Source organism: Ahaetulla prasina, chromosome 2, assembly GCF_028640845.1.
Source record: "Ahaetulla prasina isolate Xishuangbanna chromosome 2, ASM2864084v1, whole genome shotgun sequence".
NCBI classification, from domain to species: domain Eukaryota; kingdom Metazoa; phylum Chordata; class Lepidosauria; order Squamata; family Colubridae; genus Ahaetulla; species Ahaetulla prasina.
The window spans coordinates 133,956,128-133,978,814 of NC_080540.1; the positions used below are offsets into that span (position 1 = coordinate 133,956,128).

Sequence of the window (22,687 nt, forward strand, 5' to 3'; positions counted from 1 at the left end):
AAGGTCAAGGTAGCAACTACTTGTTACATAATAGCAAAAAGCTCTTTTATATACTTCTCATGTATATAAGAAGATTCTTGAAATAAATACTTTTGTTTTGTTTCCTGGAGTTGAAGAACAATTAAAAATGACATTATTGTATAACTAACTTGAGGTCAAAATAGATGCCTTGTAAGAGAATTTAATTTTAAAGCTAAAGTACTGGGACTCATCTTTCATTTTGTGTATAGCATAAAAGGTTCGTTCTTTGTTTTGTCATCTCTGTAGGATTTCAGGATTGCAACGATTCAAAAAACCCTCAAAATGACACATTCCCTGGTGCCCCTTATCCCAAAGAACTTGTACAAGAAGCAAAGCAGCATTTTCTAGCTTTAGAACATTTGCAATGCCATCTTACAAAACAGGTAATATGTTCTCTTCCAGACAGTATGTCAGAACCTCATCCTTATACCAAGGACAAGAAGGTTGCTAGATCCTTTCTTGTTGATTGTAGTGATATTATATTCAAGCTGTGCAAAAGCCAGGCTCTGAAGAGTATTGTGAAATACCTCTGATTTTGCTATGTCCAAATATCCAGATTCCGTTCCTATTTCATGGAGAACACAGTTGAGGTACAATTCACAATTTCTTTGGAGATTGTAGCAATGTGTCATTTTTGTGTTTCCATAAAGATGGGTGGCATAATCCTGTAAGAAGAGATTTGGGTACATTTAATCTAGATTATTGTTAATTTTAGAGTATAAATTGGCCATATTTTTTAATCTACATCTGTACCAAAGAAAGTTGGAAACCATCCTTTTTCTTTCTTTTTTCCTTTTTTTCCTTTTTTCACACTTTTACCTTGCATTTTGTCTCATTTTTCCCTTTTTCTGATTTTTATTTTATTTTTATTCATGATTTTGAAATTTGATACAATCATATTAAAAGAGAATATCCCAAGCAGTAGCACTTTTCCTGAAGTAGGAGAAATCCTTTTAAAACATAGGGTGTTTTATAGCCTTAAATTACATCCAATGGAACATAAATAGAAGCATATTTTCTTTGAAATAAATTAGTTTCAGAAAGAATTTTTCCTTTATTTCAAGTGGTTATATGCAATTCTACGTAGGCAAATTAACATTAAATAATTGCACTAAAGCTTTTATTAATTCATTGTAATGTTATCCTAATTTCAATTCAATCTGCTGATCCATTTTTCATGCCCTTACCAATTGGAACTGATAGCAAGTAATTTCCTAACCAATGTAATACTTTTCCCACAACTATTGTCACTTATGACAAAAAAATTAATATCAGTTACATGGGAAGTGCAATTTGAGCCCTGACTAGATATGGACTTTGATTTGTACAAACAACTCCTACCCAGTACAAAATGAGCCAATTTGGAAAGGTATTTAATTATCTAGGCAGAAAAACTAGCCCTATCCCTCATTCAGATTTTTGTACAGAGATCTCTTTAGTTCAGAAGCACAGTACATTTGATGTTGACATGTACTGAGAGAAAAGCAGTTTTTTAAACTTAATATGCTTCCTCAAGGAAATACATTTTGATGGAGAGAGGAGGGATAGGGAGGATTTTATTCAGGGTTTGCCTCAAATCAGAATGTGATTTATTAACTATATTGCAACGATTGGACAAATTTGAGACCAGAGAGACAGATATATGTACATATTCATTGTCATTACATTATACCTCATTGCCAACCAACTGATTCTCATCTTTAGAGGCTCCATATGTAATGGTGCTCTCTTTTTTCTTCTTTTTCTTTTTTTGCAAAGGCAATTATTTTTTTTTAATTCATCCTTACTTCCATCTTCACTTCCATTCTAATTCACTAGCTCACTCCAGACTTTAAGATTCATTTGATTGCCCATGGATTAGTTGGTTTATCAGATTTTCCCCTTTTCTTTTGCTGTTTCAAAGTTTTCATGAGTTTGAAGAAAAAAATAACATTACAGCTGTCATGTTTGTTTATTCCTCTGCAAAAGCATTCATTTTGCCCTAACCTCTGTGTGTGTTTCTTGGTGTAGTGTTGTATATATGTAGTAGAATATAGAGAAACTAAAACTAAGGCTCTTACAAAGGTGATTCACTCAAATTGCATTGCCAAATTATTGCTGAGAGCTTTGAGAATAATGCAAAAGTGGTCTGGGTAAGAAGCTTCTGCAGTGAAAAGACCACATAATTGGGAAATCATGGCACTGATTTCTACAAAATCTGTTCCATTTTCTTAAATTTTTACTTTAAAAGTTATTCCATTTTTAATATTTTTCATCTATTTCCACATGACATTGATCACGGACATTGGTCATTTCCACAGATTGGCTCAGACTCATGTACAAGAAACTGCAGTGCAGATCCCTCAATATCTAAAGCCCCTGTGCTACAGCAGCCCCAACAACTCAGGAGAGAAAGTCCAAGCCTATCCCAGCAAAGTTTGTTATCATCTAGTGCGCCTAGTTCCTTGGAGGAAATTTGGCAAATGTTAGAGATGGGATCAAGTCCTTCAGTTCTCAGCCCCAAAAACATTGATCAAGGTATGTATAAATGTATAAAGCTGTGATGATTTTATTTCAGTAATATAATTCAAATATAGCACAATGGCTTCTTGAACCCTAAATTTCTCTATTTTACTTATGACAGACTCCATTGGTATTTTCTTCATTTCCTTTACATGTTCACCACCTTTGAATTCAGTGTTTCACTGAACTAACACATTTGTGTGCTCAATTAATCATTGGCTACAGATAGATCAGAATCTGTGGTATCTACACATAGATCAAATAATATTCTGTGGAACTTTCTGGAAGACAGCATACTTGTCTCTAATTGTTTCCCCCATGTACTCCTTGGACATTCCACAATCTTCAAGTGTAAGGAAGTGTTAGTTGTATTCTTGGGTTCTCTTTTGGTATGCTGTCCTACACTTAAACTGATTACATCCCATCTCCTTTCTGCTGTATAAAAATCCAGGTCTGGTGTTCCTAAGCGATAAAAACATATGACAAAATGTTATTTAAAGCTGAAAGTCTGGTAACTACCCTTTTCACCATTCAGAAGTAGATACTCCATATTGTAGCTGAATATAAATATATTGCTGCTTTTACTTAGCACTTGCCATTTTCACTAATTTTATTTACATTTCAGTAAGTAAAATTATTTTACTGTTGTTATTTTAGTTTTAATAAATTATTCATAGGTAGAAATACAATATTGTTTTTTGTGCTTATGACTCAAGGTATGCTTAGAGTCACAAGCACAAGGTAGGGTAGAGATAGGTAGAGATTTAAAATAATTTCAGTCAATGTATTCTAAGATTTGTTGTAAGATTCAATTTATAAGATTCAGTAACAGATTATTTGTTTACTTATTAATTAGATTTTCTTATGGAACTCAAGCTGGTATACATAATGCTCTATCCTCCAACATTCCCCCCAAAACAACCCTGTGAGATTTGCAAATAAGGTGATTTATAGTGTATACATTACAGTTGCAGCCCCCTGCCACCCCAATACTACTAAAGGAAACTCTCAAAATCTATTAACAGCTGAAATCATTATGAGGGAAATGGAAACTGACCTGTTAATGAATTTTAAGTAGAATCTTACTAACAATCTTGGAATAACAGTAACAGTAACAGAGTTTGAAGGGACCTTGGAGGTCATCTAGTTCAACCTCCTGTTCTGTACAATTTCTGCTAAATGGCTAACAGTCTCTTAAAAGCCTTCAGCAATGGGGCACCCACACCTTACGAAGGCAATTTGTTCCACTGGTTAATTGTTCTCACTTCCTTAGTTCTAGGGTGCTTCTCTCCTTGGTTAGTTTCTATCCATTGCTCCTTGTCCTGCCCACCTTGTCCTGCCCCCCTCTTCCTTGTGGCAGCCCTGTAAGTATTGGAAGACCTGCTATCATGTCACCCTGGTTCCTCTTTTCACTAGACTAGGAATACCCAGTTTCTGCAGTCATTTTTCATATGCTTTGGCTTCTAGACCCCTAACCATTTATGTTGCTCTTCTCTGAACTTTTTCCAAAGTCTCAACATCTTTTTTGTATTGGGGTGATCAAAACTGGATGCAGTATTTTAAGTATGGTCTTACCAAAGCTTTGTAGAGTAGTACTGCTATGATTTGATGGAATGATTTGACACTTTTTGTTTCAAACACCGCCCCCCCTTGGAAAATTGAGTTGGTATGGATGCATACATATTCCACAACTCCCGCCCACAAATATATTTATTATACGTGTAAAAAACACTACTCAACCTGTTTTAATTCTCTTTATCCAGAGAACTTAATTTTTTTAATATTTAATATTTAATAGCTTGTTTTCTTTTTTATCCCATTTAAAATCATTTCTTATTTCAGCAGTTGACCAATATTTTCTTTTTTGCCCATATAATAATAATAATAATAATAATAATAATAATAATAATAATAATAATAACAACAACAATAACAATAATAACAATAATAACAATAATAATAATAATAATTTAATTTGTATACAGTCCTTCTCCCGAAGGACTCAGGGCGGTGAACAGGCAAATAAAATACAAACAAAAACATACACAATAATTAAAACAACCCTTAAAAAACTGATTCAAATTTGCCAGAAAATTTAAAATAACATTACACCCCATAAAAGTACAGAAATTTAAAACCCATCAAAATTCAATTAAAATTTAAAATTTAAAATATGAACCAACTAAGCATTTATATCTCCATTATTAGACTTAAAACTCTTCCTCACTTTGTCTCTTTCTTTTACTGATCACTCTATGGCCATTAATGCTTATTACATAAATTTATCAGATTTCTACAAATTGGAAAATTTCTCTGCAAATGATCCTCTATAATAGCTCCAAGACTATAATTCATTAGTTACTATTGCAAACGTTTTTGGAAAGTTTTTGGAAATAGAAAATATATCATGAAATCACAGATTAACACTGTGTTCCCATTTAACAGTAGTTACATAATACTTACGTATGCTGGCAGCCATGTGGTAGCAAGGGAGGGTAATATGGAGCTCCAGGGATGCTACGTAGAGATTCATCTATTGCATCAAAGATTGTGTGAACTGAGCATAGAAGAGATACCACAGGTCAAGAACCTACTGATAAAACAAACCTATTGTTTACACATGTAAATGTTACAGCAACTTTCCTAACGTTTCATGTTCTGAACTGGTGAAACTCATCTGGCAATTTTACAAAAACACTCATTCCTAATCTTGCATACATCTATCTAAAATAAAACTGCTGCCTTTAATACTGCAAATGTCCACCATTTTGTGCCATAGAACAACGTTTTGGGCTAGATATTTGATATCATCTACAAATAGATTTTGAGAAGATTTATGTTGAAGCTTGGTATTCATCTATCTATTATCTATATATATCAACATGAAAACCACTCATGCCATAATCATGAAATCTCAAGAACCGTAAAGCCTACAAACTTGAAATTTGCCACGTGTGTTCCTCTTGGCTTCTAGGTGCTCACTAAAAAAGGATAGAATAGAATAGAATAGATTTTTTTTATTGGCCAAGTCTGATTGGACACACAAGGAATTTGTCTTGGTGCATATGCTCTCAGTGTACATAAAAGAAAAGATACCTTCATCAAGGTTCAACATTTACAACACTTAATGATAGTCATAGGGTACAAATAAGCAATCAGGAAACAATCAATATCAATATAAATCATAAGGATTACCAGTAACAAAGTTACAGTCATATAGTCGTAATTGGAAGGAGATGGGTGATGGGAACAATGAGAACATTAATAGTAGTGCAGATTTAGTAAATAGTTTGACAGTGTTGAGGGAATTATTTGTTTAGCAGAGTGATGGCGTTCGGGGAAAAAACTGTTCTTGTGTCTAGTTGTTCTGGTGTGCAGTGCTCTATAGCGTCATTTTGAGGGTAGGAGTTGAAACAGTTTATGTCCAGGATATGAGGGATCTGTAAATATTTTCACGGCCCTCTTCTTGATTCGTGCAGTATACAGGTCCTCAATTGCTACAGGTTGGTAGCAATTATTTTTTCTGCAGTTCTAATTATCCTCTGAAGTCTGTGTCTTTCTTGTGGGTTGCAGAACCAAACCAGACAGTTATAGAGGTGCAAATGACAGATCAATAATTCCTCTGTAGAACTGGATCAGCAGCTCCTTGGGCAGTTTGAGCTTTCTGAGTTGGCGCAGAAAGAACATTCTTTGTTGTCCTTTTTTGATGATGTTTTTGATGTTAGCTGTCCATTTTAGATCTTGCAATAAGGTAGAACCTAGAAATTTGAAGATTTCTACTGTTGATACTATGTTGTCTTGTATTGTGAGAGGTGGAAGCATGGAAGGGTTTCTCTTAAAGTCTACCACCATTTCTACGGTTTTGAGTGTGTTCAGTTCCAGATTGTTTCAGTCGCACCACAAGGCTAGTCGTTCGACCTCCTGTCTATATGCGGATTCATCATTGTCTTGAATGAGACCAATCACTGTTGTGTCATCTGCAAACTTCAGTAGTTTAACAGATGGATGGTTGGAGATGCAGTTATTGGTATACAGAGAGAAGAGAAGTGGGGAGAGCATACAGCCTTGGGGGGGCCTGTGCTAATTGTACAGGTATCTGATGTGATCCTGTTTAGCTTCACCTGCTGCTTCCTGTTTGTTAGGAAGCTTGTGATCCACTTACAAATCTGTTCAGGTACCTGTAGCTGGTTTAGCTTAGTTAGAAGAGTGTCTGGAATGATGGTATTGAATGCTGAACTAAAGTCTACATAGAGGACCCTTGCATAGGTCTTTGGAGATTCAAGATGTTGTAGGATGTAGTGCAGAGCCATATTAACAGCATCATCTGTTGATCTATTTGCTCGGTATGCAAATTGCAAGGGGTCTAACAGCAGATCCGTGATGGTTTTCAAGTAGGAAAGCACTAGCCTTTCAAAGGTTTTGATGACTACAGACGTTCAAAGGTTTTGATGACTACAGACGTTAAAGCAACTGGTTTGTAGTCATTCAGTTCCTTGATGGTGGGCTTCTTTGGCACTGGGATGATGGTAGAGCATTTGAAGCAAGAAGGAACATAGCACATCTCTAGTGATTTATTGAAGATATGGGTGAAGATGGGGGCCAGTTGGTCAGCACAGACTTTTAAGCAAGAAGGAGTTATCTTGTCTGGGCCTGGAGCTTTTCCTGGCTTTTGTCTGTTAAATAGGTCCTGCACTTCCTTTTCTGTGATCACTGGGGGTTGTGAACCCAATGGGATGGGGTCAGTTGTAGGAGGCTTGAATGTTGTTGGTGTGTCTGAGATGGAGTAAAAAGGATTTATCAAAATGACCATCAGAGCATTAGTATTTCTTATGATTAACATGCTCTGATGCTAAGGAGTTCTATTCCCCCTCCACACCTGAAAAGAAATCTGTTCCAGATGCAAAACACAAGCAGAGGAGTTTCGCTTTCAGTTTTACTTTCGCAGCAGAAAGCAGCTTTAATACAGAACACTTGAGCTAAGCCACGGCCAGGCTCCTTCCTGTCTCCTTCTTGCTCACACAGCAAATACTGTTTCACTTTCCAAACAGGCCTCTGATGCTAAGGAGTTCTACTCCCCCTCCCCACCTGAAAAGAAATCTGTTCCAAATGCAAAACACAAGCAGAGGACAGGAGTTTCACTTTCAGTTTTACTTTCACAGCAGCAACCAGGGGATAGGATAGGGAAGGCTTCTGTGGGGCAAGGCTGAGGGAGAGAAGGGGATAGGATAGGGGAGACTTCTGTGGGGCAAGGCTGAGGGAGAGAAGGGGATAGGATAGTGGAGGCTTCTGTGGGGCAAGGCTGAGGAAGAAAAGGGGATAGAATAGGGGAGGCTTCTGTGGGGAAAGCCTGAGGGAGAGAAGGGGATAGGATAGGGAAGGCTTATGTGGGACAAGGCTGAGGGAGAGAAGGGGAGAGGAGAGGCCGATCGTAACTACTCATTAATTTTCAAGCTGTAAGTGTCAATTTATCAAGCCCGATCACATAGTTTCGTAGTGGAGCATGGGTATTCAGCTAGTGCCTACTATGGAGGGCTTGGCATTAGGTAATCTGCTTTGGGAATAGTGTTTACCCTCTTATCTTGCTTTCAAGATCTGCATATAGGCAATGTAGAATGTAGCAAAGTGAATGGAAGAGGCAGCCTAAAATGACATGTTCTATGTCTTCAAATTTGTGACTCCAATTGGCTGGAATTTCCAGACAAATTGCAGTTGTGGAGAGGGGTTGTGGGATGGAGTAGGAAGGAGTTCTCCCAGTCTTCTAGAGGAAGCTCCCTCCCTGTCTCACACTCGTGGCTTGTTAAACAGACTATTTCTGAATATTTTTGAAAAAAGTCTAATACTTTTTCAAGATAGCACTAAAGCTGCGTTCAAAAATATTCTATGTGAAAGTTCACAGATTCAGAGCATTGTAAGGAACATTGGAGAATTCTATCCCACACCCAATATCTTTCTATTGCATTTATGACCTGTCAGGCTAAAAAGATGAGAAAGAGCAAGAGATGAAGTGGGAGAGAACAGTCAATAAAAGCTGCAGAGGAATGGCTATGCTGACAGCAAGTGGTTACAGTAGTAACATCTGAAGGCGGCCCATGGGATAAGCAAACAAGTATAAACTTTGGCAAAATAGTGTCCTCCCACTGCCCTAAAATACAATGAATAGTTCAATCATGAAAAAAACCCTTTGTTGGAAGACATTTCTGAAATACCAGTCAGACATTACATGGGAAGATATATCTGTGGAAACCGTATATCTGGTCTCACCTGCAGTTCAAGTCAAAATGGTTATAGAGGGCAGTGCCTGGAACTATAGAGGAGAGGATATATTTATGGCAGCCAGAAATGCATGTTCCAACCTCATGTCACGCAACCAAATGCTCAGTGAGGTAACCACATTGTATCCATGGCAAAAATTGTGTGAAAAGAGGAACAGTACTTAAAGTATTGTTTATGTGGGCCGATAGTGAAATGAAAACAATGTTATCAGGACATACCATATAAAAACTATGGGACATGTTCATGTTGCTATTAGAGAAAAGCAAAAACATCAAGACTGAATGTGGACATTCTGCGAGTCAGTGACCTGAAAAGGAATAGATCCAGTGGTGGGATTCACATTTTTTTTACTACCGGTTCTGTGGGCGTGGCTTGGTGGGCATGGCTTGGTGGGCATGTGGCAGTGGGTGTGGCAGTGGGTGTGAGTGTGGCCAACTCTATGTCACTCATGGCAAGGTGGGTCGGTGCAGGTGGGCCAATGCTGCAGAGACAGGATAATTTCTAGGTACCATTTGAGCCCCTTCTCCCCCCCTCTCTTGGGCTGACAAAAGCCCATCTAAAGAGTGCAACTGCCTGCCAAGCCTGCCTAGTGCATGCTGGCAAAAGGAGGCTAGGGGGAAAAAAAGAGAAGGGCTGATGGAAATGGCCTGTTTTCCGCTTCCATTCAACTGTCTGCACCACGTTGGATCACGATGGGGAGGTGGTGGGGGAAGGAAATTTACCCACTCTGTCCATATCGTACATACTCACCAGCACAATGAAGAATCTCTCTTGCAGCTTGCCAGTTCGGGCATTGGGAGCTTGAGGAGTAGATTGAGTGCCTGGACATGCTGCTGCGCTGCTCTAAGCACAGTTCTGGCTGCAGCGTCCAATTTTCTTCCACGCTCGTGTGAGGAAGCCAGAGAGCTTAGCATATTGCAATTTGCATGCCTTAAAAAGCCTCAGTGTGCCTTTTCTCCCTGCGGAAAATTTTGGGGGGTTGTATGCGTGGGGCATTGGGGGAATTAGTGCCTGGAGTGAGAGGGGAACGCAGGCTGACTGGGCGGGGAAGGACAGTACTTCCAGTGCCCACAAGGAGCCCAGGCTTGGAGCAGTTTTGGAGCTTGTTAAGGAGGACTGCTCCTCTGCCCCAGCCATGCGTTTTCAAGCCCAGGCTGCTTGGAGTGAAAAGCATGCAATATGCAATAGCCTGGGCTTGAAACTGCAAGGCTGGGGTGGAGACGGAAAATGGGGCATTTCCATCTGCCATTTTTCAGGCTGGGTTTTGGTCATGTTTTGGGCGTTTTTGAGCCCAGAAAACGTCTGAAAACATCCAAAGCTGTTGTCTCTTTGCTGGTGCGAGTAGCTTCCAGTCGCCGCTCTTTCCCAGCCGGAACTGAGCCGGCAGCAGCGGCTAGAGACTGCTTGTGCTGTCAAAGAGCAGCGGCTGGAGGCTTCTCACATCAAAAAAAAAAAGAGGCGGGTGCAGGCATTTTGTGACAAAGGGGGAGAGATGTGGGCTGGAAGGGAGCCGAGCGGTGACGGCTCAGGGCCTTCACCTCTGCCATCAGCCATAGGAGGAAGGTAAAGTCACAAGACGAAGAAAGAAGGGGTCGTGAGGGAGGAAGCAGGGAGATTAAGGGCCGGAGCCTCTGAAGGAGGGGAAACGGGGTGACCTATGGCAAATGGCGAGTGGGCAGCATGCAGGAGGCGGCTCTGGAAATACCAGAGCCAGGGACTAGCGCGTCCCCCCAACCCGAGGCAAAGGGAGACTGGATGGCATGTGGGAGGAGGCCCCCGGAAGGCCAGAGCCGGGGACTGGCACATCCCCCGAACTGAGGCAAAGGGAGAGTGGGTGGAATACGGGCAGAAGGATGGTGATTGGTGAGAGCCAAGCCTGAAAGGTGGCTGAGCCTCACCATGTCTACCCCGAGGTGGCCCTTCAGCCAAGCACCTTACCTTCTCAATGTCAATGTTCCAGAAAACCCCCCCTTTGCTGTAAAGACTCCGAAGTCAGCATCTTTTAAAGTTCTTTTACTAAGATAGGTAAACTGGCACAACTGGGGAATATCCGGATCTGGGAGATCCGCATCTTCCCTCAGAAAAACACATTCCAAAACCACCACCCCGAGCCCTCTGCCGATCACATGCTCCAATCACCAACCGTCCCATCTCGAGACATCACTCCGACCACTCCTTTTCCAGATGCAGTCCTGGCCTGACCTTGACCGGCAGGAAGAATGTTATTATGTCTAATGGCCCCTTCTACTGAACTCCCCCGTCCTACTTTCCCACACAGGAGGAAGTGGCAGCGGGGAAGCCTTTGGCCTAGTATGGCTTCCAAAACTGACATCCAAGCAGCCGTGGTGAGCAGAACAGGCGAGGCCCAGATATAAGGTGGGCCACATGACCAGCATGGTAGGCCCAATAAAGGCAGGCAACCTGGCGCTGTCACGTGGAACTGTGGGAAGGAGCTAGCTAGACCGCGACTCGCAGCCTTACCCAGCCCAATCAGGGCAGGTCAGTTGGGCTACGGGCACCGCGTGGGAAGGCAGGCAAGCTGGCTGGCCTGCAGAGACAATGTGGTTAAGGCAAGCAAGGAGCCAAATAGAAGCAATAGTTATGCCAGGGAGGCAAGATGAGAAGTGACTGGGTGGGGCAGGGTGAGTGAGCAGGGTGAGCGGTGGGCAGGGGTGAGCAGTGGGCGGGCGAGGACGAGCGGCAAACGGGCAGGGGCGAGCGGGCAGGAGCGGGCAGGAGCGAGCATCAAGTGGGCAGGAGTAGAGCCAGCCAGTGGTAGGATTTGCCAGTTCTCCGAACTGCTCAAAATTTTCACTACCGGTTTGCCTGAACTGGTGCAAATCAGCTGAATATCACCACTGATTTGTTCTTTATGTACATAATTGTGTACACAATATGCCCTAGAATAATTGCACCATCATTCCTATAAATTAAATTATATGCTTCCCAGACTGACTTGCCTTACTTGTTTGAATACCGATTTATGTTAACTCTTAAGACAGCTACTTAATTGACAAACATAATTAAACAGATAACATCAATATAAAGATCAAATGAAACAATAATAACTGAATTACTATAACTGTGCTAGGGTTTTATTTTTAGAGTTCCAAGCCTTGAGCAAATTATAAAAAAGATTGAAAAATAAGAGATAGTCATAATTGCAATACATATTTCGCTGCAATATTTAAACCCGTATGATGAAAACTGATCCACTTTTAAAATCGTTCATTATTATTGGCTAAATTTTATTGGGTCATACGTAATCATCTCTGTGGGTCAAAATTTCAACACTTTTTTCCGTCTCATGTGGGTAAAGGACCAGACAATGAGAGGGCTGGGTAGAATATTAACCAGTAGAGATGCGTACTCCTTTTGGACTCTCTGCATGCAGTTTTGTTCTCTGTTATGTAAGATTCTCATCTCCCAAGAGAAGTACAAATATTAACTTATTCTGATGTGATTTCTGTACTTAACAGTTCCTGCCAGTAAAATCAGCACAAGTAAATATAAAAGAGAGTTATCTAGATTATAGGAACAGTAGTAACAGAATGGATTTTAACAATTCATCATTTATATTCTGTGGTTCAGGGAAATGCTGTGTGATCAAAGTTAATTTTATTGCCAGGGATCATGAATGGGTACAGTTGGAGCTGGTGCTAAATATCAGATGAGCTCTCAATACATATGTATCTGCTCATATGTGAATTTCAAAGTCCATTTTACTTAATTGTGATCATTTGTCAGCAAGGTAAAAACATGGAAGCAGGCTAACAGCTGTATTAAAGTTAAGATTTTAAAAATGGAGAAAAGAAACAATTGAATAAAAGATATAAAGCCATAATATAATACAAAACACAAAGATAGAAATAAATTAATGACATGAAATGAAAATATTATAAAATAGTAAAGAACTGTGTCATGGTGTCATCTCCATGATTAGGACATCCCCAGGATTAGGACATTTTATGGCTTCTGATGAAAATCGCTGCTGATGCACATAGATCAACACTGGTAATGGTAGCATCCCAGTTTGTGATTAGGAAACAAAATGTCTCTCACTCATAACAGATTTGGCTGTTATGTCAAAAGCATGTCTGCACATAAATTGCTGTAGAAAAAGCAGAGGAAAAATACATGAAATAGGATTTTCGCAAGGGCATCATCTACTGTATTTCCCATTTTGTACTGCTGAGAATAAGGCATTGAAACGAGCCAAAGCAAAGGTTCTGTTATGCCAAGCAATGAAACTTGAATAGTTTACAGATATAAATCAAATTTGAACCCACCACTGAGAGTTGGCTGTAGCATAAAATCCATCTGCTATGCAACATCAGAGATTTTTTTCACAGATTTCAGCTTTAAAAAAATATCTTCATCTCAGAGCAACAAAGAATAGATTAGCAAGGCCAGAATAACATAGCTGAGATTTTTACTTCCATCTTGATGAAAAGACATCAAAGAAAATTAATGGGCCAGTGCATTATTGGAAAATGAGTTTAAGCCAGTAAGAAATGAGGAAATGCAGATTCTCAGCTCTCATAGAACCATACCAGTTCTGTACAGATTAAAGTTTTCATGTGAAAGAGTGGTCATAAAAAATAGATTGAATGATATCTAAGGACTTTGATTTTATATGCATATCTGTGTACTATACAGTACTTGGGATACAAGTAGTTTTTGACATGATCACTATTAAGCCCCAAATTTCTGTTGCTAAGCAAGGTAGTTGTTAAGTGAGCTTTGCTGCATTTTATGACTTTTCTTGCCACAGTTTTTTAAGTGAATTACTTGTTGTTAAGGGAATTTAACTCCCTCTCCCCAATTGATTTTGCTTGCCGGAAGCCGTCTGGGAAGTTTATAAAAATGGTTGTCACATGACCCCGGGACAGTGCAACTGTCATAAATACATGCCAGTTGCCAAGTGCCCAAATTTTGATCACCTAACCATGGGAATGTTACAGCTATCATAAGAGTGGAAACTGTTCATAAGTCACTTTTTTAATGACATTGTAACTTCAGTCACTAAACGAATGGTTATAAGTCGAAGACTACCTGTATAGACCTAGCTCTAGATATGTACACTTATGGCTTTTGACAATCAAACATCCAGATATGTATCTTACATTCAGCTTTTCTTAATGCTTTGCCTTTCCTCCATGATAGGCTAGAACCACAAATCAAATTAAACAAAGCCCAAAAATAGCAATATAAAACCTACAAGGTGAATGTAGAGCGAGTAAATATAGCCAAGAATAAACATATACATATAATGCAAAATTGTTTAAAGGAAAGATCAAAGGGGCAGTGGCTCAGTGACTCTGATGAGCCATCCCCATATGGGTATAGCTGCTGGCATATAAGGTATCCATATAGTGTATAGTGTCCAAAGATGACTGCTGAGGGCAATGCTAAGTAAAGGCCTATGAAATGTCATTGTTATAATGGATGATAAATAGGAAGCTGGCACAAAGTCTTATAAAAGAATCTCCCAAATTGTAGGACTGGACATTAGGCTTAGATTGGTTTGAAGGTCAGTGTCACAGATCTGTTGCTGGAGACCCCTTCTGGCATTTTCAAAGCCTCATGAGCTTAGGTTTTATATTGCGAAACCTAATGAATGGATTTTGTCAATAGCCTTCTGAAGTCATATTAATTTAAAACAGTACCAAGGATCAAATAAATGGAGAATTAATATAATTTTTATTGAGAATTTTACATAGTTCAAAGACAAATATAGAAATATAAGAGAAGAAAAAAGTACAGAAAACACAGTTAAACTTAAAGGAAAAAAACCTATTTCCAACCTTCTTTTTATCAGTTACAAACTCCTTATCCCTCTTTCATATTAAAATAGTCCCTTTAGCCTCTTTATTCAGTCCTTTTTCAGTCATGTCCATGTCCAGAAATAATCATTTCACCTTTTTTCCATTTTTAGCAAAACGCTTTCCAGTCTTATAAAAGTACTTAACTGTTTTATCACTGATCAAAGAGATCAGTTTTGCCATTTTTGCTAATTTTGCTATCTTCACAATCTATTCCTCCTGCCTATTTTAATGAAAAACAGAAGAATAGGACCAAGCTGTAATATCTACAAAAGTCAAACTCATCTCCAAATATAAGGTAGCATTCTTAATACATTTTGGAATTACGAGAATGGCTCTAATAAACTTAATTTGAATAGTTTATAGAGTATTCAAATAGAGAAAAAAGATTTCAGTAGAAAGAAGAAACCAAAGAACCACTTAACTTTTTTCCTTTTCTTGTACCTTTTCCTTTTTCTTTTATTTATTTTTCTTTTAACTTCCTTGCTTTATAATAGTAATTCATGTTAGCTTTTAACTTCTGGTTTACAAGTTTTAATAAAAATTAATAAAAATCCTTAATCCTTTTCCTTTTCTTGCACTTTTCTTTTATGCACTTTTTTCTTCCTTACTTTCCGTCTGGGTTACCTTTTATCTTCTGATTCAAAGGCTTTAATAAAAAAAAACCTGAACCTAATATTAAAAGAAACCTGAGGAACAGTAAGACAACCATACTGTCCACAGTGATATAATGTCACTTTGAATGAAACTCTGATAGTGAAACTATACTGAGATCTGCAGTCCAAGATAAAGAAGTATGGTACAACATTTCTAGGCATTTAGTGTACAGGTAGTCCTGAACTTATAACTACAATAGAGCCCAACATTTCTGTTACTAAGCAAGACACTTGTTAAGTTATTTTTGCCCCATTTTACGACTTTCTTGACACAGTTGTTAAGTGAAGTTGTGAAGTTAGTAACATGATTGTTAAGTGAATCTGGCTTCCCTGTTGACTTGGCTTGTCAGAAAGTCGTAAAAGTTGATTACATGACCCTGGGACACTGCAAGTGTCATAAATGTGAGTCAGTTGTCAAGCATCTGAATTTTGATCATATAACAATGGGGAGGCTGTCATGATCATAAATGTGAAAAACTGTCATAAGTCACTTTTTTCAGTGCCATTGTAACTTCAAATGGTCAGTAAAAGAATGGTTGTAAATCAAGGACTACCTATATATAACCATTTAATGGGAGTCCCATTAATCACCTATTTATGGATTTTAATGGCCATTCATTGAGCAATTGTTCAAATTTACAACAGTGATGAACAAATGATACTTCTTAGAACCAGTCCTTGTAGTTGAAGCCATTGCAGCATCCTCTTTGTCATATGATTGCAATCCGGGTGCTTTGTAACTGGCTCACAGTTACAACATTGCAGCATCCCACTGTCAAAGGATCATTATTTGTGACCATCATTGCTGGCTTTTGAGAAGAAAAGTCAGTGGGGAAGCTAACAAGTGGTTATCAATGGTGATCACATGACATCACGCTTAATGACATCATGACATTTGCTTAATGAAGGCAATTGGAAGGGGCAGAACTGCCATCGCTAAGCTATGTGGTCAGATGATGTTGAGCTTTACAACCATGTTGTTTAACAACTGCATTAGTTCCAGTTGTCATTATTAATTGAGGGTATCTATAACCTTTCTTCTAAATACAAAAAGGCCTTTTTCATTCTTGTCGAAGAAAATGATGACTACAATGTCATAAAAGTGGCAGAATTGCTCATTCTACTACTAGGGGAGGGTGGTGAGCAAGGAGCATAAGTGCCTGAAGGATTTGATTTATATAGAAGTTAAAAAGTAAGAGGGCTAATATGTCACCTTCCTTCAACATCTGTAAGTTGGAACAGCTTCAGAAAGATGGACGTCTAAGGTAGCTGGGTCACTTTGGGCCACTTTCTCAACTCAACCTACTTCATAGGATTGCTATTATGGACAAAATAGAAGGTGGGAGTATTAGGAACGACCTTAAGTTATAATTTAAAAAAAGATAAAATATAATAACATCGAACTCTCAGAGAGGAGTTAGAGAGACTGGATAAGTAAAAGCAGCTTTTTGCCAATGGTGTATCGCCTTAATCTTTCCACAGTTTCTCTATCCCTTGGAATAAATTCAAGAGCTGACTTTTGCAACTAAGGTTGCAAAACAGGGAACATTGGGCAGTGGTGGGGTGTGGGGGAGAAGCAGAGTATTTTTCAGCCAAATGGTGAAGGACAAGATCATAGTCTGGAGCTGAACATTGCCCTCTAAAACCAGCCTGCACCTCAGGAATAACATTGCTTTGAACACAATCCAGTCGTTTGAATATAGAAACCTGGCATATGGTCTACTTATTACATTGACTAAACTAATAAGCTTGTAATTTATTGGGTCTAATCTATGTATTTTTATTGAATGGAATAATAGCTTGGTTTCAGTTATATGAAAGTAACCTGAAATATTAATGAGTAAACGAAGCAGCCATATTCTCCCTTACCAGTTCTGTGAGAATGCGAGAGGGAGGGTAGGAGGGAGGGAGAGAGGGAGGAGAGAGAGAGAGACATACAGAGATAATGCATTGTCTCTATATAAAGTTTGTGGCCATACACAATGCTAATTTGACTTAATCTAAAGCCAACATTAATGCCACCAGCTGTCTTCAAAGCTGGCAGTGACAAATGGGAGTGAAAAAATGCTCTTTTCTCAGTATTACTTGTATTGGCATTGTGTGAAAATGCTATTAATTTCCTTTATCTTTTCTGATTTGTAGAAAAATGCCAGATTATCAATGAACCCAAAAGAATTGAAGAATCTCCAAGAAAAGCACAAGTAGATCCACTGACTGTCAAGGGGACAAAGTTTGATGTTCAATCAAGGCTAAAACCAAAAAAATCACCTTATATTCAATCCAACAAACCCCAAAAATTTCAACGAATAACTAAAATCCGCAATTACAATATAAAGGACTGAGATTTCACTAAACTATTAAATTTTCTTTGTAAAGTATGCTGAGATTCTTTGTTTTTATTAAGATATAAAATAGTTTAAATATTAGTCTGTCAGCTGCATTGATATCACTAATCTCATATTATTCAATATCAAACATGCTCTTTTTTTCTGCATTGAATAAAATGTAAAAGTCTACCCAAAATAATGTATTTCCTTTAACCATGGTTGCTCATAACCATAATTACTAAGATTCACTTGACAGCACCTATCTACCCAATGATGGATAATTGCTCCTCCATGATTACACAATAGTTGTGAACATGGACTCTTCCCTGTATTTGATTTCACATATTTTCAGCCATCTGCACTTGGTATCTCTCCTTATTGGGCCACTACATCCAGAAAATGTGTTATAAAGGTTTTGTGTCATAGGATAACACATATACTATTTGTATTTACTGGGTTTGTTCATCTCCGCATTCTACAGACTAATTATATATAGTGTTTTATGACACAGGTGTTGGAAATTCTGAAGCCTCGGATGAAGGATTCTTGGCCTAGGGCAGTTTTGTTCTCAGGCCTCTTTCCACTTAAAATTGATACATTCTCTACTACATCTCACAACTGTGATTGTTTGATGGGATTTTAATGTATTATTTTTCAACACAGCCTGGCACAAAGCCCCGCTGTGAGGAATATGTGTCATTTAAAATGTGATAACTTATTATAAAATAAAAAATAAAGACCTAAGAGTGTCTTGGGGGACCTTTAAAGAACCTAGGATCACACTTTAAGAAACACTGGCCAAGGGCATTAATAGAAGCATCAATCTGGAAACTCCGAAAAGGGTACTCAAAGTCTGATAGCATCAGAGATATAATCACAGGTCCAACAGTCTTGCAATAAATACTAATTACTAATTACTTAATTAAATAATAAAAAGTATTAACTATAAACAAGATATGATTAACCATTCAAAGTGCCTATACCTCAAGAATGCCATCACAATGGGACAGTCTCATGCTGTTGGGATAATCGTCCAATGTATCTGGAGGACACTAGGCTGAGGAAAACTGCACTAGACACTCTCCAGATCTTTTGAAACCTAAAATCTAAATGTTTGTTCCTGCAAAAAATAGGAATAAATGGTTTAAATAAATAGAATTACTGGAGGAAAGGAAATTGACACATGACATAGCAAAGGTTATTTTAATATATTTTAATAATACATTCAATTAACAGTAATGCATTATAAAAAGAAACAATGGATTCCTTGAAATTGCAATGTTACATGATTTTAGATAAAAATGTACAAACATGCTTTAAAAACCTGCAGAGAATTCATAGAAACAGAAGTGAGTCTTCATAACAGCATAATGCATAGCACGCCTAACAGCATGATGTCCATGCTGATTGGGAATGGTGGGAATTATATTTCAATGCGCCAGAAGGCCACCAGACTGAGGAACTGAAATACAGGCAAAAATCTTATAAACGATTCATAAATAGGGATTTGAACTGTGCTTTCCCAGCTTACTATACTCCACTTATGTTCAAAATATAGTGTCCAATAAGTAACATCATCTTTCAAAAAGTGACTCAGCTTCAGCCTGTCAAATTCACACTGAACATTTTTCTGCTCTCTACTACACTCTGGGTAAAATTCAATCACAAAGAGTTCTGTGGCACTTTAAAGACTGCTACATTTAATTATAGTTTAAGCTTTGATGGAGGACACTTCTAACCTGTGTTGCTTTTATAAAGAGTGGGGAGTATTACATTTGGGCCAAGCAAGCACAAATCTATGAATAAGTTAGGAGCTCACAAACATACCGAAGAGATGGAGAAAGCCACACTTAAAAAGATAACCAGCAGAATACAAAAGCAGCTAACAAGATAGTATAAATTCTTAATCCTAGTCAGATGATCCTACACTCTATCATAAAGCAAATCTAGAAAGACAAAAGAAGTAAGAACAGTCGGGCACTATTAAAGGACATTTAACCGTTTCTTGGGCCTATATTGTTCCATGCAGCAGGAATAAAATCCCTGGAAATTGGATTGAAGCAATCTGGAGTCCACTTGAAAGACTGAACGGTAGTAACCCAGAAAGCTCGTACTCTTCTGAGGTGAATGACCTGAAATAAGCCACAATTCACAAGCTCTTCTTGCATCACCAACAGCTTCATTTCCTAAACAGACCCGTCCCCCTAAATACAGTCACCATATCACCCTATCTCCTAGCAACACCCACACAGCCTCTGGGATTGGTAGAAGAGCAACCACGCCTACATCTCTCGGCTTTCTGATTGGGCACTCCTATCAATGACCCAGGGCCCCGAAAGAAATGTGTTCTTTTGTGTATTTCATTTTAGCCGGGTTTTAGAGAAAGAACTCGGTCAGAGTGTAGCGAGACAAGCAGCGCGACTGGCGTTGATCTCCTAGGACACCAGCCGTTTCCTTAGGAAGAGCGCCTGCGGCCAATTAGACTCGTCTGGCAAAGTGCTGGGCCGAAAGTCTAAAGGGATAAACTTGCCTAATTAATTTTTTTTCCTTTGCCGAAGAGACTTGGCTGGGAAAAGGAATTCATTATGCTCCTGTCCCAGGCTTCAGTAGTCTATGTATACACGCAGCTACTCCGTGATTCCTAAAGCAAGGTTACATCTCCCACCCTCCCATCTTTCCCTTGAGGCTGGGGGAAATGAATTCAAGTGCATCCCGCACCGCACTTCTCACACGACCAGGCCAGCCGCCTATGAGCTAGCCTCTTTCTAGTCTGCAAGCGGGGTTCCCTTTTACTCCGCCACCGGCACCAGGTGGTTCTCGAGAAAGCATCAGGCAGTCGTCTCGAAACTGGTCGGGAGAAAAAAGGCGCGACTCTTTGGGGGGCTCGGCTAGCGAAGTCCGTGGGTGGCGCTGCTGAATCCACTCCACGGAGAGATGGTGATCGTAGCTTTATTCGCCGTTTCCACGCTAGTGGCAAAAGTTTCATGGGGTGGAATGGGGGGAAGCAGTGGTGGGATTCAAGTGATTTAACAACCGGTTCTCTGCCCTAATGATTTCTTCCAACAACCAGTTTGCCAAACTGCTCAGAAAGTTAACAACCGGTGTTCCCGAAGTGGTGCGAACTGGCTGAATCCCACCACTGGAGGGAAGATATGTGTGAGGAGGATGAAGTAAATGAGGTTGTAAAGACTCTTCGAGGATGGCGAACATTCTGGCGTCGTGGTTAGCGTTTAAACACACACACACTCTTACACTTTAACATTCACAAAACTCTCCCAGTGACTTCACGGCCAGCCCGGCTTTTTCTTTTAGCCTTCCCTGCCCCGCAGATCAAGGGAAGGAAGTAGACGGCCTTGCCGGGTAGCTAAACAAAATCCATCCATAACTATCACGCGTCTCAAATAATCGTTTCCTCTTTTCGGACTAAAATCCAAGCAGTGACGTTGTTGTGTCCTACCACCACCACCCCCTTCGCCGACATTTTGTAGGCTTCGAGAGGCCTCGGATGGTGCCTAGGGAGGGTATGGACGACGACGCGTGTTCTTCTGGGCGCTGCTCTTTGCTTCCCTTCCTCCCCGTCGGTGATCGCGAGAAGCTCCCGTGAGCCAGGGCCTGGCATTGCCCCAGGATCTGCTCCGGGAGGCCCAGCGCCGGCTCTCATTGGACTGAAGCAAAAAAGCAAACTGTCAGCCCATGTGGCGTGGCCACCGGAGGTGGTGGCTGTTTAAATAGGCGCCGGGAGCTAGAGGGAGACAGTGAGAAAGAAACGGAGAGCGCAGAGAGCTCAGTGTGCGCCAAAGCACCGGGAACGAAAGAGGCAAAATTAGCCTGCGAGACCTGCGTGCCGACTAGCAATCGGATAAACGCGCCTCCTCCGCCAACCAGCTTTCAGCAGCTGCCGCATCGCTTGTCTCAGCACCGACCTGCCGGCTGGCCGACCTCAGGGACCTGAGCAGGTAACCGGCTTAGCGTTGCTTGGAAAGAGGCATCCAAAACTTGGATGGGGTTTTCTGGCGTGAATGAAAAGAAACTGCGGGAAGCTAAAATGGAGCCTGCGGCTGGAACGGCGTTCGCGGGGAGGGAGGGGGCGACGACGGGGGACGCGGGGCTCGAGTTATCCTCGGGCCCGGGTGGGGGGCGGTGTATTCTACCAATTGAGGCGAGGAGAGGATGGAGGCATTGTAGAAGGGCTTCAAATCCGTTCTCTCCGTCGCCGAGGAGAGGCCCTTTTCTTTCCAGACCAACCATCTTGCTCCCTGCGTGGGGAGGGGAAACCGGTATTAGAGGCACCGCATCGCTAATATGTTTCATTTTCCCAGCCTCTTTATGCAAAGTGGATTGTGTAAGCCTGGGGAATGGCTGAAACGCATCTCTCTTGAATGGAAGTTGTGCTGATTTGGAGCGGCATCAATTTCAGGTGTCCTTCTGAGAGGCAGCGAAAGATTGTGTGTGCGACGCGTCGAGGCCTTGGAGGCGCAGGAAAGCCTGTAATTATACAATGAGCTTGCCTTATAAAAGGCCCTTTTAGAATAAAGACCGTTGAACTTAAAACGATGCCCATTTGGGTTGGCTCTTGGGAAACGAGGCTGTGGTTTGACCATGTCCCTTTAGGAATCTCGCCTTCCCTGTTGCCTTCCATAAAATGACATGGATAAATTCTGGGTAAGATTGTCATTTTGTTGTATGGCAATAGGTTAAAATTAAGAGGTGGTTTCTGAGATTGTTGAATAAGGGGGAGGGGTGCTTCATGAGGGGAGAACTAAGCCTTTCTGCATTGGAAGTGCTCTGCATCCAGCCATTTTGATATCAAGCAGGGAAGGCAAGATATGCTGACGTACTAATATTTATTTCTAAAGACCTAGATTAGAGGGAAATCTCTGGCTCTTTCATTTACATACAATAGTATGCAGAAAGAGCTTACCCCTGAAATGCAAAAACTCAATGTTGTGAATATTTTGTGACTTTTCTGTGAGGAACTTTGGAGATGGATAATCTTCTTTGTTGCTCACAAGCTAATTTGCTTCTTCCCAGGAAGATAATAACAAATAAGATAGTTCTGTCTGATACAGAAGGAAATCTTTTT

The 22,687-nt window shown here is 40.0% G+C and overlaps 2 protein-coding genes across 3 annotated transcripts in view; both read left to right on the plus strand.

Annotated features, from left to right (window-relative positions):
- Positions 1-17,763, plus strand: part of CCDC57 (coiled-coil domain containing 57) — a 62,855-nt gene extending 45,092 nt beyond the window's left edge. For both annotated transcript variants that reach the window (XM_058169495.1, XM_058169496.1), the window contains 3 exons: positions 268-404; positions 2,322-2,538; positions 17,420-17,763. In XM_058169495.1, coding sequence (XP_058025478.1) covers positions 268-404; positions 2,322-2,538; positions 17,420-17,619 — 554 coding nt within the window. In that variant the 3' untranslated portion in view covers positions 17,620-17,763. The remainder of the gene's footprint in view (positions 1-267; positions 405-2,321; positions 2,539-17,419) is intronic.
- Positions 17,764-21,105: 3,342 nt separating this feature from the next.
- Positions 21,106-22,687, plus strand: part of FASN (fatty acid synthase) — a 55,767-nt gene continuing 54,185 nt past the window's right edge. Inside the window, exon 1 of the mRNA XM_058169338.1 lies at positions 21,106-21,560. The gene's annotated coding sequence lies outside the window, so the exon portion shown is untranslated. The remainder of the gene's footprint in view (positions 21,561-22,687) is intronic.